We start from the raw sequence: 14,371 nt of genomic DNA on the forward strand, positions 1-14,371 counted from the left end.
AAATTCATCATTATCCAATCCCCACAATTTCCTCTCAAGGTCATCCATAATCATAATCATAGTACAATGTTTCATTCATTTCTCATCTAATGTTTCTCTCATACTCTTAACATCATTCATAACGTAATTCCAATCATGACATATTAATATCCATGATTCATGTCAATCTACTACTCACAATTACCACTAATCTCATATTTTGTAACCTAATTTCCCTCTTCTTCCATAATCCAAATGTTTCAACTTTTCAATACTTCAAACAACATGGAATAATCGTAAAACTCACCTTTGAATGCGTAGGAACGGGTTTTGGTTGCCAATTCTTCACTTGAAGAAAACCCTAGCTTTAGCTTCCAAGGGATTTCTAACTTCCATAACCCTAGCAAGCTTTCATATGCTTGATTTCCCTTGAATATTGGTGTTTGATCTTTGGTTTCCCTTGATTTTTATGTTGAAGATGTGTATGGAATATTCTAGAAGCTTAGAGAGAAGTGGAGAAGTGGAAAAGAATGAGAAAATAAAGTGGGAACATGTATTTATAGTTGCAACTTAATCAGTCCGTCGGGACTTATACGGACCACTTATACGGTCCGTATAAGTGTCCATGGTTGACCACCATGGAAAACATTGTTGCTGTTGGGTTATACGGACCCTTATACGGTCCGTATAAAATTCCACGGGCCGTATAATGTGGTCGTGTAACTCACAGTTTTTCCGAAGTTGTCCTCGTCGTTTCGTTTGATCTCCAATCCTTATACAACCTTCTTAACACTTGTTTAGTACTTCATCAATGATCTAAGCATCCCTATAATTCGTCCTCAAGGCCTTACCAACCAATCCTTAATGCAATAGTTTACGAAACCTTTCCTAAACCCCATTTATACTCCGCTTGTCCTTATCAATCCTTATTTCATCAATTACTATAACTTCAAGATCTTAACGTACGCATTCTAAGACCACTAAATATCAGTCTTATAGTCTTAAGAACTTCATGTTACCCTTAAGCTCGCATTGGTTCATTCACTACATGACGACATGAAATTTCCAAGGTGTAACAAGTACCATCCTCGCTTCATCAATCTATAAAGTTTATCTGGGAAGGGGAAGAAGTGGTGATCCACGGAGAAGCCAGCATGCACAATTACCTAGACAATTCTGTACCTGTCATTGATGTTGCACCCAAAGGAATGGATTTCAATGTTATGGAGTTAGTGGGAGCGGCCCACAAGATAGAGTTCCCGGAAACTCCTATGCCAGTTGTTTACAAAATGATTGCTTCCACTATGATCTTGAATGGGTTTGAACATAGAAAGGGTCTAGGAAAGAACCTGCAGGGCATCACCAAGCCCATTCCCATTCTTCAAGATAAGTTTTGCTTTGGGCTTGGTTACGTCGCAGTGGAGAAAGAGATACTTACCAAGAAGAAACAAGAGGTTGCAGATCTTTACAAACCCATTCCAAATATGTACCTGTCATTTCCCCACAGAATGCCTATGCTTGGAGATTCCAACATTGAAGAAGGGATAAGGATGCTATTCCAAGAAGAAGACTTCTTCGTGATTCTAGAAGAATGTGCTGAAATGCCCACTAACAGAGAGGCAAAACCGGGCAAGCAGCTGTTCATCTGGACCTCTACCCCGCTACTGGCTCTTTGGTAGAGAAAGATGAATTTATTTTTGAAAATAGAGAGAATCGGTTGGGGCCCGATTGCTCACCCTTTACACACCTCGTAGTGTTTTCAAAAAAGGAAATGGCTTGATCCAAGCCAGGACCACAGTTTGTACTTCTGAATATTTTAAATTAATGAAAGCCTCGGTTTATCAAAACTGTTTTATTTATTTGTTTGTCGCATGCATATTTTACACTAACATATTTTTCCTTGAATTTCTTTTCAGAAATAAAAATAATAAAGCAATCTTAAATGTCATGACATGTTGTGAAACGAATGATTCGGACAAGACCACAATGCTATCTGAGAGTATCACAAAAGAAGTAGAACAAGTAGAGAACGAACAGAAGCCAAACCTGGATGAAACAGAAACCATAAATCTAGGAGGTGAAGACGATGTCAAAGAAACAAGGATAAGTGCACACCTAGAGACTCCTTTAAAGGAAGAATTGATAAGTTTACTAAGAGAGTACGTGGATATCTTCGCATGGTCATACGTCGACATGCTAGGACTAAGCACCAGCATAGTATCCCACAGGTTACCTATTAATGAGGGCTTTGCTCTAGTAAAACTGAAAACCTGACAATTCAAATCGGATCTTAGTATCCGAATCAAAGACGAGGTGGAGAAATAGATTGAGTCAGGAGTGGTGGAAGTGATATCATACCCCACATGGCTAGCCAATATAGTTGCAGTACCCAAGAAAGACGGCAAGACAATAATCTGGGAGGATTACTGAGATCTTAACAAGGCTAGCCCAAAGAATAATTTTCCACTCCTGAACATCCACATACTCATAGATAATTATACCAACCACGAGCTACAATCATTTTTGGATTGTTTTGCTAGCTACCGTCAAATCTTAATGGATAGAGAAGATGCCAAGAAAACAACCTTCATCACCTCATGGGGAGTATACCATTATAGGATAATGCCCTTCCGCCTTAAGAATGTTGGCGCAACATACATGGGAGACGTGACTACCATTTTTCACGACATGATCCATATAGAAATTGAAGTCTATGTGGACGATGTCATTATCAAGGCAAGGGAAAGTTTGGAGCATAACACACATTTGAGGAAATTCTTCGACAGGCTCCAAAAGTTTAACTTGAAATTGAACCCGGCCAAATGTTCGTTCAGAGTAGCGGCTGGAAAATTGATGGGGTTCATAGCCAGCCGAAGGGGCATAGAGCTAGACCCAACAAAGATCAAAGCAATCCAAGAATTACCTCCTCCTCAAAGTAAGAAAGAAGTCATGAGTTTTATTAGAAGGCTGAATTACATTGGACGATTCATAGCTCAATCCACTATCATCGTGGAGCCCATCCTCAAGCTCTTAAAAAGGACACTCCTACAAAATGGACAGAGGAGTGCCAATAGGCATTCGACACTATCAAGAGATACTTGTCCAACCCACCAGTCTTGGTACCACCAAGGCCTGGGAGCCCACTGCTGCTATACTTATCAGTTGCTGAAAAGGCCTTCGGTTGTGTTTTAGGGCAACACGATGAAGAAGTGAAAAATGAGTGTGCCATTTACTATCTGAGCAAGAAGTTCACAGCCTATGAGGCAAGATTTATGCTAGTGAAGAAAACATGATGGCTCTAACTTGGGTGGCTCAGAAGTTGAGGCATTATTGATCTTCATACACCACTCACCTCATATCCAAGATGGATCTGCTGAGGTATATATTCCACCAACCTATGCCCATCGGAAAGTTGGCCAAATGGAAGATGTTGTTAAGTGAATTTGACATCATGTACATAGCCCAGAAAGCCATCAAAGGACAGGCTTTGACTGACCTATTAGTCGCAAGCCCGGTAGATGAAGAGTTCGAACCACTCCGCACCCATTTCCCAGACGAAGGGGTGTTGGCCATAGAAGAAGAAGCAACAGAAGCTTACACAGGCTGGAAACCGTTTTTTGACGGAGCAGTAAATTATAAAGGTTTCGGAATTAGAGCAGTCTTGATATCAGGAAATGGACAACACTACCCCATGGCCGCCAAGCTCAAATTTCACTGTACCAACAACATGGCTGAATACAAGGCCTGTATGCTAGGTCTCAGAATGGCACTGGATATGGACATCAATGAATTATTGGTCATTGGAGATTCCGACCTATTGATTCATCAAGTACAAGGCGAATGGGCCACTAAGAATGAAAAGATCTTGTCATATGTGAAATTGACACAAAGATTATGCAAGAAATTCAGAAAGATTGAATTTCGGCATACACCAAGGGCTTAGAATGAATTTGCCAATGCACTGGCCATAATAGCGTCAATGATCCAACATCATGAAAGCAGTCACATCGACCCGTTAAGGATAAGTCTGAGAGAAGAACATGCCCCACTAATTCCATGTGGAGGCTGAGCCTGATAGCAAGCCATGGTACAACGACATCAAAATATATCTAGAAAGACGGGAATACCCCGAAAGCATTACAAATGGAAAAAAGAAGACCATCCAAAGAATGGCGAATGGCTTCTTCCTAAACAAAGAAGTGCTATACAAAAGGATGCCGGATTTGGGTTTACTTAGATGTGTAGATGCCAGCGAAGCCTCCAAACTTCTAGAAGAAGTACCCGCCGGAACATATGGACCCCATATGAATGGATTCGTACTGGAAAAGAAGATTATACGAGCTAGATACTATTAGATGACCATGGAAAGTGATTGCTGCAAATATGTGCAAAGATACCATCAATGCCAAATCCACGGTGATCTAATCAAGGTCCCTCCAAGTGAGCTTAATGCTATGAGTTCACCATGGCCTTTCGTTGCTTGGGGCATGGATGTTATTGGACCCATTTACTCGTAACTTCTAATAGCCACCGGTTCATTTTAGTTGCCATTGATTACTTCACCAAGTGGGTGGAATCAACGTCTCACAAATCAGTAACAAAGAAAGTGGTAGCAGACTTCGTGTGAAACCACATCATATGCTGATTCGGTGTACCCAAGTCCATCATAACAGAAAATGGAGCAAATCTGAATAGCCATCTGATGAAGGACATCGTTGAGCAATTCAAGATCACCCACCAAAACTCGACGGCCTACCGGCCACAAATGAACGGAGCCATAGAAGCAGCCAACAAAAATATAAAGAGGATATTGAGAAAAATGACTGATAATCATAAAGGTTGGCACGAGAAGTTGCCTTATGCTTTACTGGGATACCGTACTACAGCCAGAACTTTAACAGGAGCAACTCCATACTTGTCGGTCCATAGAACTAAAGCAGTCATACCTGCTGAAGTTGCGATACCTTCCCTGAGAATCATTCAAAAAGCAGAATTAGACAATACTGAATGGGTCCGAGCTCGATATGAGAAATTGGCTTTAATTGACGAGAAAAAGGATAGTTGCCATATGTCACGACTAGCTGTACCGCAAAGGATGTCAAGAGGCTTCGACAAGCGAATCAGGACCAGATTTTTTCAGATTGGGAAAATGGTGCTCAAAAGATTTTTTCCACATCAAGATGAATACAAAGGGAAGTTTTCTCCCAACTGGCAAGGTCCCTATGTGTTCTGCAAAGTACTCTCCGAAGGAATGGTAGTATTGGCAGAAATGGACGGACAAGAGTGGCCGAAGCCAATCAACTTAGATGCAATTAAGCGCTACTACATATAAAGACAAAGTGGTTCAGTTTGTAATAGCACTTTTTTATGTAATCATTAGTTTATTTTTTTGTATTAGCTATTCCCTTTGCTTGTAATCATTTTTGTAATAAATAGGAAAGATCAAAACATCTTTTGTAATATGAACTGCGCACTGACCTGATTTCCCCACAGTGGGATACGTAGGCAGTCCATCTGGGACCTGGTCGCATTATTAGTAAAAACCCAAAACTCCTTTACTTTTATTTTGAACTACATTCAACCGGAATTCCTGCTGCGACCGAAGCCTCAAATATAGGATGTCACGCCCCAAAACCCACCCTAGACGTGACCGGCATCCGACGTCATGAACAACATCGGAAGAACCTAATCAACACAATAATAATACTTGAACCCGCCAGGTTTAACATTCGCCTCCAACAGTTTATAAAATAAAGGTAAACGAATCACACATATAAGAATTAAATCAGCGGAAGTCTTTAGTTATCTATACTTGTCAAACATAACAACGTGCCCAAGAGTTAACCAATAACTCAATAACTACCCACAAATGTATACTAGGGAGCTTCTAAGATAAAAGATTAATGGTCTGACTCATCGGGACGCAGCCCGGACAACTAATGTAATAAATAAGTAAATCAACAGGGTGTCCCATGAATGAATGTGTGGGCTCACCAAATTAGCCGCAACAGCAAGTCCTTCCTAAGCATCGGGAGTATTAAGAACCTGCTCTTCTCCGTTACCTAACATACCATCAAAAACAACAATGGTATGCGTGAGTACTTCGTACTCAGTGAGTGCCTCGAGGACAATGAATAATACGAAAATAAAGTAAAAATAATACATGAAGAAATCAGACTTGAAAATCATATGAAATCAACGTAAGGACAGTTATTCAGTTTATGTATCTCAATAATAAGTACCAAAACCCTTTTATAAAGCCTCTTGTCAAGTTACAACTTCAAATATGCTCTTTTAATCAATTAAGATACTCATCAACAATTTCATAAGAGAATAAGAATGTCACACATGCCCATACAGGCCCAAGAATCAAGCATATCGCGCATAGCGCACCACACCGGAACATATAATTCTCGGTGGCTATCCTTCTTCCTGAATAGCAAGGCATAAATCACACCGGACTATGTAGTACGCGGTGGCTATCCTTCCTCCCGAATAGCTAGGCATAAATCACACCCCGGGTAGCGAACCCAGCGGTGGCCACTCTTCCTCCCGAATGGCTAGGCAATGACACACTAGGATCCATAGTGGCTACCCTTCCTCCCGAGTAGCTAGGCCAAACATCACAACAAAGTTCATAGCATAGAATCTGTTTCACAAATTGTCTCAAAGTTGTCACACCATCAATAATGTTAACGTTCATTATGCATATCGAAAGAATAAGTCATTCCAATCAATGTTTTGAAAACGTACAACTTCTTTACAAAGATTTCCATGTCCCAATTCACCAATGAGAATGTCATTACCAACTCTTAACTAGCATTACTAAGCATCTCTCATAGAGGAAAACATTCGTAATAGCTAATACATATATAGGGTTTGTTACAATCTAGGTTTAATGTGGGTTTGTCCCCTCACACACATTACCCACCATTTAGACATGAACTAGGGTTCAAGAAACATGAAAAGATTGTTTTTCCTTTCATTCATTAAAGAATCTTGAATAAAATTTATAGTTCCAACAATATTTTCAAAGAGTGATTTTCATTCAAAATAAGTTTTTAAAAGAGAGACATACATTAAGGTTTTGTATGAGAAGTTCACCCCTTTTATTCAATAAAGAACTTTCAAGAAAAGAAGTCATGCATTCCAAAATAAGATTTTCAAAAGAGACATACCTTAATTTGTTAAACAAGGTTTAACAATTCACTTTTCTAATGAAGAACACCCAAACCCTAGCTTGAATCACTTTGGAAGGAATTATGTTGCAAACCCTAGTTTTTGGTCACAAAATCATGTTAAGAATCATGAATTTGATGTTAAAATGAATTAGTAATGTTAAGGATGTCCTTACCTTTTATTTGAAGACTTGGGGGAATGATTTGCGTCCTTAGGGTTGTTTAGAAAGTGGAGGAATAAACAAAACAAGGGTCCTTTTTATATTTTTCTGGTGAAAACGGGCCAAGGGACGCTCTGAAGGACGGACCGTCCTTCGTGTTACGGACCGTCCTTTGGACCGTCCCTTAGTGGAAATTTCCAGAGAGTTTCTGGAAATTTTGGAGACGTTACGGTTCATGTTACGGCCCGTAACACGTGTTACGGTCCGTAACGTCTTACCGTTACACAGGCCAAATTTCCAGCGAGGACATGCTTCAGTAAAACGAACATAACTCTTTGTACGTAACTTTTCTTGTGCTGGGCGACCTACCGTTGGAAAGATATTTCAAAGATCCACAACTTTCATCAAGGGAGGATTTCCAAATTCACAACAAAACTTCATGAAAATCGCCCAGAAGACAGACCTACAAAACTTACCCGAATTTAAGAGGCCTTAAGGACTTCACTAGTTGGTTTGATTTTAAAACGACCATCTTTCACCCGAATTCATCAAGAATGGATTCATATAGATATAATATCACCTTAATGCTATATTTTTACACATTCACACCTAGTTCAAGTTTATGGGGTGTTACATTATCCCCCCTTAAGATCATTCGTCCTCGAATGAGGATAGTAAACACGAATTTCAACCACACAATCACCTTGCGAATGGGTAGCTCAAAATTTAACTCATACCTGAAATAGGGAATAAGTGAGGATATCTCTTCTTCATGTCCTCTTCCGCTTCCCAGGTAGCTTCCTCTGTATTATGATTTCGCCACAACACTTTAACCGATGCAACATCCTTTGTTCTCAACCTTCTAACTTGGCGATCCAAAATCTGAACTGGTTCTTCTTCATTAGAAAAGGATTCATCAATCTCAACCTCTTCATAGTTCAACACATGAGAAGGGTCAGGTTTATACATCCTCAACATCGAAATGTGGAACACCGGATGAACCATGGACATCTCAGCCGGTAACCTCAACTCATAAGCTACCTTCCCAACTCTTCTAATAATCTCATAAGGACCAATGTAGCGAGGACTAAGCTTGCCTTTTCTGCCAAAACGAATTACCCCCTTCATAGGTGACACCTTCAAGAAAACCTTGTCACCAACAACAAATTCCAATTCCCTACGCCTCGTGTCCGTATAGACTTTTGTCTACTCTGCGCGGTCTTTAGTCGTTGTACAATAAGATTTACCTTTTCGATCGCCTCATGAATTGAATCAGGACCCAACAACTCTACTTCCGTTGGTTCAAACCAACCAATTGAAGACCGAAAACGCCTCCCATAAAGAGCCTCATAAGGAGCTATCTGAATACTAGCTTGATAGCTATTATTGTAAGCGAATTCCACCAAAGGTAGGTGTTCATCCCAACTTCCTCCAAAATCGATTGCACAAGCACGCAACATATTCTCCAAAGTTTGAATAGTTCTCTCTACTTGCCCGTCAGTTTGGGGATGAAAGGCTGTGCTCAGCTTCACTCTAGTCCCCAAACCTTCTTGAAACGTCTGCCAGAAATGAGCAGTAAATTGCGTACCTCTATCAGATATGATAGATGTCGGAACACCATGCAACCTAACAATCTCCTTCAAATATAACTTGGCGTACTCTGCAGCGGCATATGACGTCTTTACAGGAAGAAAATGGGCAGACTTCGTGAGTCTATCCACGATCGCCCAAATTGAATCATACTTGGCCCTTGTGCGAGGTAAACCTGCAACAAAGTCCATATTTATCACCTCCCACTTCCATTGAGAAATCTCAATATTTTGAGCCAAGCCACCAGGCCTTTGATGTTCAGCCTTGACCTGTTGACAGTTCAAACACTTAGCCACAAAGTTAGAAATATCAACCTTCATGCTCTTCCACCAATAGTGTTGTTTCAAATCCGTATACATATTGGTGGATCCTGGATGAACCAAATACTTGGAACTATGAGCTTCCATCATTAGTTCTTGTCGAAGACCATCAACATCGGGAACACACAATCGTCCTTGCAATCGCAGAACACTATCGCCAGTCCCAACAGTAAATGAAGTGTACTCACCCCTTTCCACTCCATCTTCAGCTTTGCCAAAAGTTCATCATCATATTGCTTAAATTTAATCCTTTCTACAATATCAGACCGTGATGGAGTGATTCCCACTAACTCCCCATCTTCAGTTTCATCAATCCTGACCCCAAGACTGGCGAGCCTTAGAATCTCTTTCCCCATGGGCATGTCATGAGCATGCAAATAAGCCAACGTGCCCATAGATTTTCTACTCAAAGCATCAGCAACCACATTAGCCTTACCAGGATGATACAAGATATTCAAGTCGTAATCTTTTAACAACTCCAACTACCTCATCTGTCTGAGATTCAACTCTCATTGTTTGAAGATATATTGCAGACTCTTGTGATCAGTAAAAACATCGCAATGCTCACCATACAGATAATGACGCCAAATTTTCAAATCAAATACCACAGCAGCCAACTCCAAGTCATGAGTTGGATAGTTCTTCTCATGCTTCTTCAACTGACGCGAAACATAAGCAATCACCTTACCGTTCTGCATCAACACACAACCCAAACCAATTCTAGAAGCATCACAATACACCACATATCCACCAGACCCAGAAGGTAAAGTCAAAATAGGAGCCGAAGTCAACCTTGTCTTAAGCTCTTGGAAACTCCTTTCACAAGCTTCAGATCACTGAAACTTAGCAGTCTTCTGTGCCAATTTAGTCAATGGAGAGGCTATTGACAAAAAAACTTCCACAAACTTTCAGTAATAATTTGCCAAACCCAAGAAACTACGAATTTCAGTCGTACTAGTGGGTCTAGGCCAATCCTTTACTGCTGCAATTTTCTGAGGGTCTACTTTAATGCCGTCACCAGTCACCACATGGCCCAAGAAAGCCACAGAATCAAGCCAGAACTCACACTTAGAGAATTTTGCATAAAGCTCGTTCTCTTCAAGCGTTGTCAAAGTTATCCTCAAATGATTAGCATGATCCTCACGATTCTTAGAGTACACCAAAATGTCATCAATAAACACAATAATGAATCGGTCTAGATACGACTTAAAAACACGGTTCATCAAATTCATGAATGCAGCAGGCGCATTAGTCAAGCCAAATGACATGACTAAAAACTCAAAGTGCCCATAACGAGTACGGAAAGCAGTTTTCGGGATATCCTCCTCCTTTATCTTCAATTGATGATATCCAGACCTCAGGTCAATCTTCGAAAAGAACTTAGCACCCTGAAGTTGGTCAAACAAATCATCTATCCTAGGCAAAGGATACTTATTCTTAATGGTCACTTTGTTAAGCTGACGATAGTCAACACACATTCTCAGGGAACCATCCTTCTTCCTAACAAACAAGACTGGAGCACCCCAAGGTGAGGAACTCGGTCAGATAAAACCCTTATCCAACAAGTCTTTCAATTGATCCTTCAATTCTCTTAGCTCCGCTGGAGCAATACGATAAGGTGGAATAGAAATAGGTTGGGTGTCAGGGATAACGTCAATCCCCAAATCAATAACTATATCAGGAGGAATACCAGGCAGATCTTTAGGAAATACTTTGGGATAATCACTGACTATGGGAACAGATGCAAATTCGGGTACTATGACTTTTGTATCATTAACAGCAACCAAATGGTAAATACACCCCTTAGTAACCATCTTATGAGCTTTAAGATAGGAAATAAATCTACCCTTTGGCTTAGAAATTTCACCCTCCACACAATAACAGGCTCATCGGGAAAGACGAAATGAACTAACTTATGGCGACAATCCACATTAGAATAACACGCAGACAACCAGTCCATCCCCAAAATTACATCAAAATCCACCATCTCAAGTTCATACAAATCAGCCACGGTCTCACGGCCTTTAATCACAACAACACAATTTCTATACACTCTAGAAGCAATAACAGGAACACCCGAAGGCGTATCAACAGCAAAGGGTTCTAACAAAGATTCGGGTTTCATACCCATATCAAGAGCAAAATAAGGAGTTACATAGGATAAATTTGAACCCGGATCAATCAATGAGTAAGCATCATGAGAACAGATGGTAAGGATACTTGTAACCAGCGTCAGAAGCCTCAGCTTCCTCTGTACGAGTCAGCCCATAAAGTCGAGCTGTCCCTCCACCAGAAGTATTAGCAACTTCCTTTCCTTTGCTATTGTTACGATCATTCTGATTATTATTGTTAACATTACCAGCATGTGGATTTCTAGCAAATGCAGAAACAGGCGGAACATTCTTTTGGTTATTCATAGTAGCCACCTCACGTAGCCACTTTCTGCATTCCCTCTTGATGTGGCCCCTAATCCCACAATGATGACAAATACGCTCTTCCCACCCTAGCGGACGACTACTTCCTTGCGAAAACTTACTATTATTATTATTTTTCGAGCCTTGCCTACTAGAAGACACACTAGCATGGGAATAGGATCCAGACTGAGCAGGTGCAAAATACCCTTTACTCTGCCCTCCCTTATAATTATTACCACTGAAACCACCCGAGGATCGGGCCTTCTTATTTTGATCTCGATCCATTCTCTCCTTATTTTTCCAACTCTCTTATTGCTCAGCAAACCCAACCAAAGATGAGAAAGTACAAGTAGGAGACATAGCAACATCAGCACATGCAGACTTGATACGTGGTACCAAGCCTTTCACAAAGCGAGTCAACTTATGCTTTTCAGTCGGAATCATGTATAAAGCATACTTTGACAGACGAGTGAACTCCAGACTATACTCACGAACCGACTTGTTACCCTGCTCTAGCTTTTCAAACTTCGTAGCCATAGCAATTCTTTCCTCATTAGACAAGAACCTTTCCATGAACGCCTCTTCAAATTCAGCTCACGTCGGAGCTAAAGCAGCGTCACCTCTCTCAGATTCCCACATCTCAAACCATACGTGAGCAACATCCTTCAACTGATATGAAGCAAGCCTCACAACTTCTGAATCCTGGGCATCCATTGCCCCCAATGCCTTAAAGGTCTCATCTAAAAAGTGTTGGGGGTCATCCACCTCTTATGACCCAAAGAACTCTGGTGGCTTTAAGTCTAGGAACTGCTTAAATCTGCCTCCACCATGAGGTTCCACACCTCCACGCTGCTGTTGAGCCGCAACCAAAGCAGTCAACATTTGAATAGCCGTTTGCATAGTACCAATCTCAGGCACACCCGCAACAGGAACAACAGGAGCAGGCGGTGCTGGGGTGGTGCTTGATTTCCAGCATCATTTCAATTACCAGCATTCGCGCCTCCAAGATTTCGGTTAACTTTCTCGGGAAGTCCTCGTTTGCCATTTTTGGATCGCGTCAGAGTCATTTCTGCAAGACACGAATTAACGAGCGAATTAGAACGATCCTAAAAAGGACTTTAAGCTCTACAACACAATTTAGAATCAAGAAGAATAGGAAACACCTATAAATGTCCTGGGAGCTTCTCGGTCATGTAGGTGATCAGGCTGCACAAGGAAAACTCCACTAGACACAACTCCACAGACACCGACAATAATCCTAGGATGTATTTAAACCTAGGCTCTGATACCAAGCTTGTCATGCCCAAAACCCACCCTAGACGTGACCGGCATCCGACGTCATGAACAACATCGGAAGAACCTAATCAACACAATAATAATACTTGAACCCGCCAGGTTCAACATTCGCCTCCAACAGTTTATAAAATAAAGGTAAACGAATCACACATATAAGATTAAATCAGCGGAAGTCTTTAGTTATCTATACTTGTCAAACATAACAACGTGCCCAAGAGTTAATCAATAACTCAATAACTACCCACAAATGTATACTAGGGAGCTTCTAAGATAAAGGATTAATGGTCTGACTCATCGAGATGCAGCCCGGACAACTAATGTAATAAATAGGTAAATCAACAGGGTGTCCCACGAATGAATGTGTGGGCTCACCAAATTATCCCCAACAACAAGTCCTTCCTAAGCACCGGGAGTATCAAGAACCTGCTCTTCTCCGTTACCTAACATACCATCAAAAACAACAATGGTATGCCTGAGTACTTTGTACTCAGTGAGTGCCTCGGGAACAATGAATAATACAAAAATAAAGTAAAAATAATACATGAAAAATCAGTCTTGAAAATCATATGAAATCAACGTAAGGACAGTTATTCAGTTTATGTATCTCAATAATAAGTATCAAAACCCATTTATAAAGCCTCTTGTCAAGTTACAACTTCAAATATTCTCTTTTAATCAATTAAGATAGTCATCAACAATTTCATAAGAGAATAAGAATGTCACACATGCCCATACAGGCCCAAGAATCAAGCATATCGCGCATAGCGCACCACACCGGAACATATAATTCTCGGTGGCTATCCTTCTTCCCGAATAGCAAGGCATAAATCACACCGGACTATGTAGTACGCGGTGGCTATCCTTCCTCCCGAATAGCTAGGCATAAATCACACCCCGGGTAGCGAACCCAGCGGTTGCGACTCTTCCTCCCGAATGGCACTAGGATCCATAGTGGCTACCCTTCCTCCCGAGTAGCTAGGCCAAACATCACAACAAAGTTCATAGCATAGAAGCCGTTTCACAAATTGTCTCAAAGTTGTCACACCATCAATAATGTTAACGTTCATTATGCATATCCAAAGAATAAGTCATTCCAATCAATGTTTTGAAAACATACAACTTCTTTACAAAGATTTCCATGTCCCAATTCACCAATGAGAATGTCATTACCAACTCTTAACTAGCATTACTAAGCATCTCTCATAGAGGAAAACATTCGTAATAGCTAATACATATATAGGGTTTGTTACATTCTAGGTTTAATGTGGGTTTGTCCTCTCACACACATTACCCACCATTTAGACATGAACTAGGGTTCAAGAAACATGAAAAGATTGTTTTTCCTTTCATTCATTAAAGAATCTTGAATAAAATTTATAGTTCCAACAATATTTTCAAAGAGTGATTTTCATTCAAAATAAGTTTTTAAAAGA

The 14,371-nt window shown here is 40.6% G+C and overlaps 1 protein-coding gene across 1 annotated transcript; it reads left to right on the plus strand.

Annotated features, from left to right (window-relative positions):
• The first annotated feature begins 4,798 nt into the window (after positions 1–4,798).
• LOC132601677 (uncharacterized) lies at positions 4,799–5,311 on the plus strand. Its single transcript, XM_060314751.1, has one exon. It carries the CDS (start codon positions 4,799–4,801, stop codon positions 5,309–5,311), a length of 513 nt encoding a protein of 170 aa, XP_060170734.1.
• Positions 5,312–14,371: the final 9,060 nt, after the last annotated feature.

This window comes from Lycium barbarum, chromosome 7 (genome assembly GCF_019175385.1).
Source record: "Lycium barbarum isolate Lr01 chromosome 7, ASM1917538v2, whole genome shotgun sequence".
Taxonomy (NCBI): Eukaryota; Viridiplantae; Streptophyta; class Magnoliopsida; order Solanales; family Solanaceae; genus Lycium; species Lycium barbarum.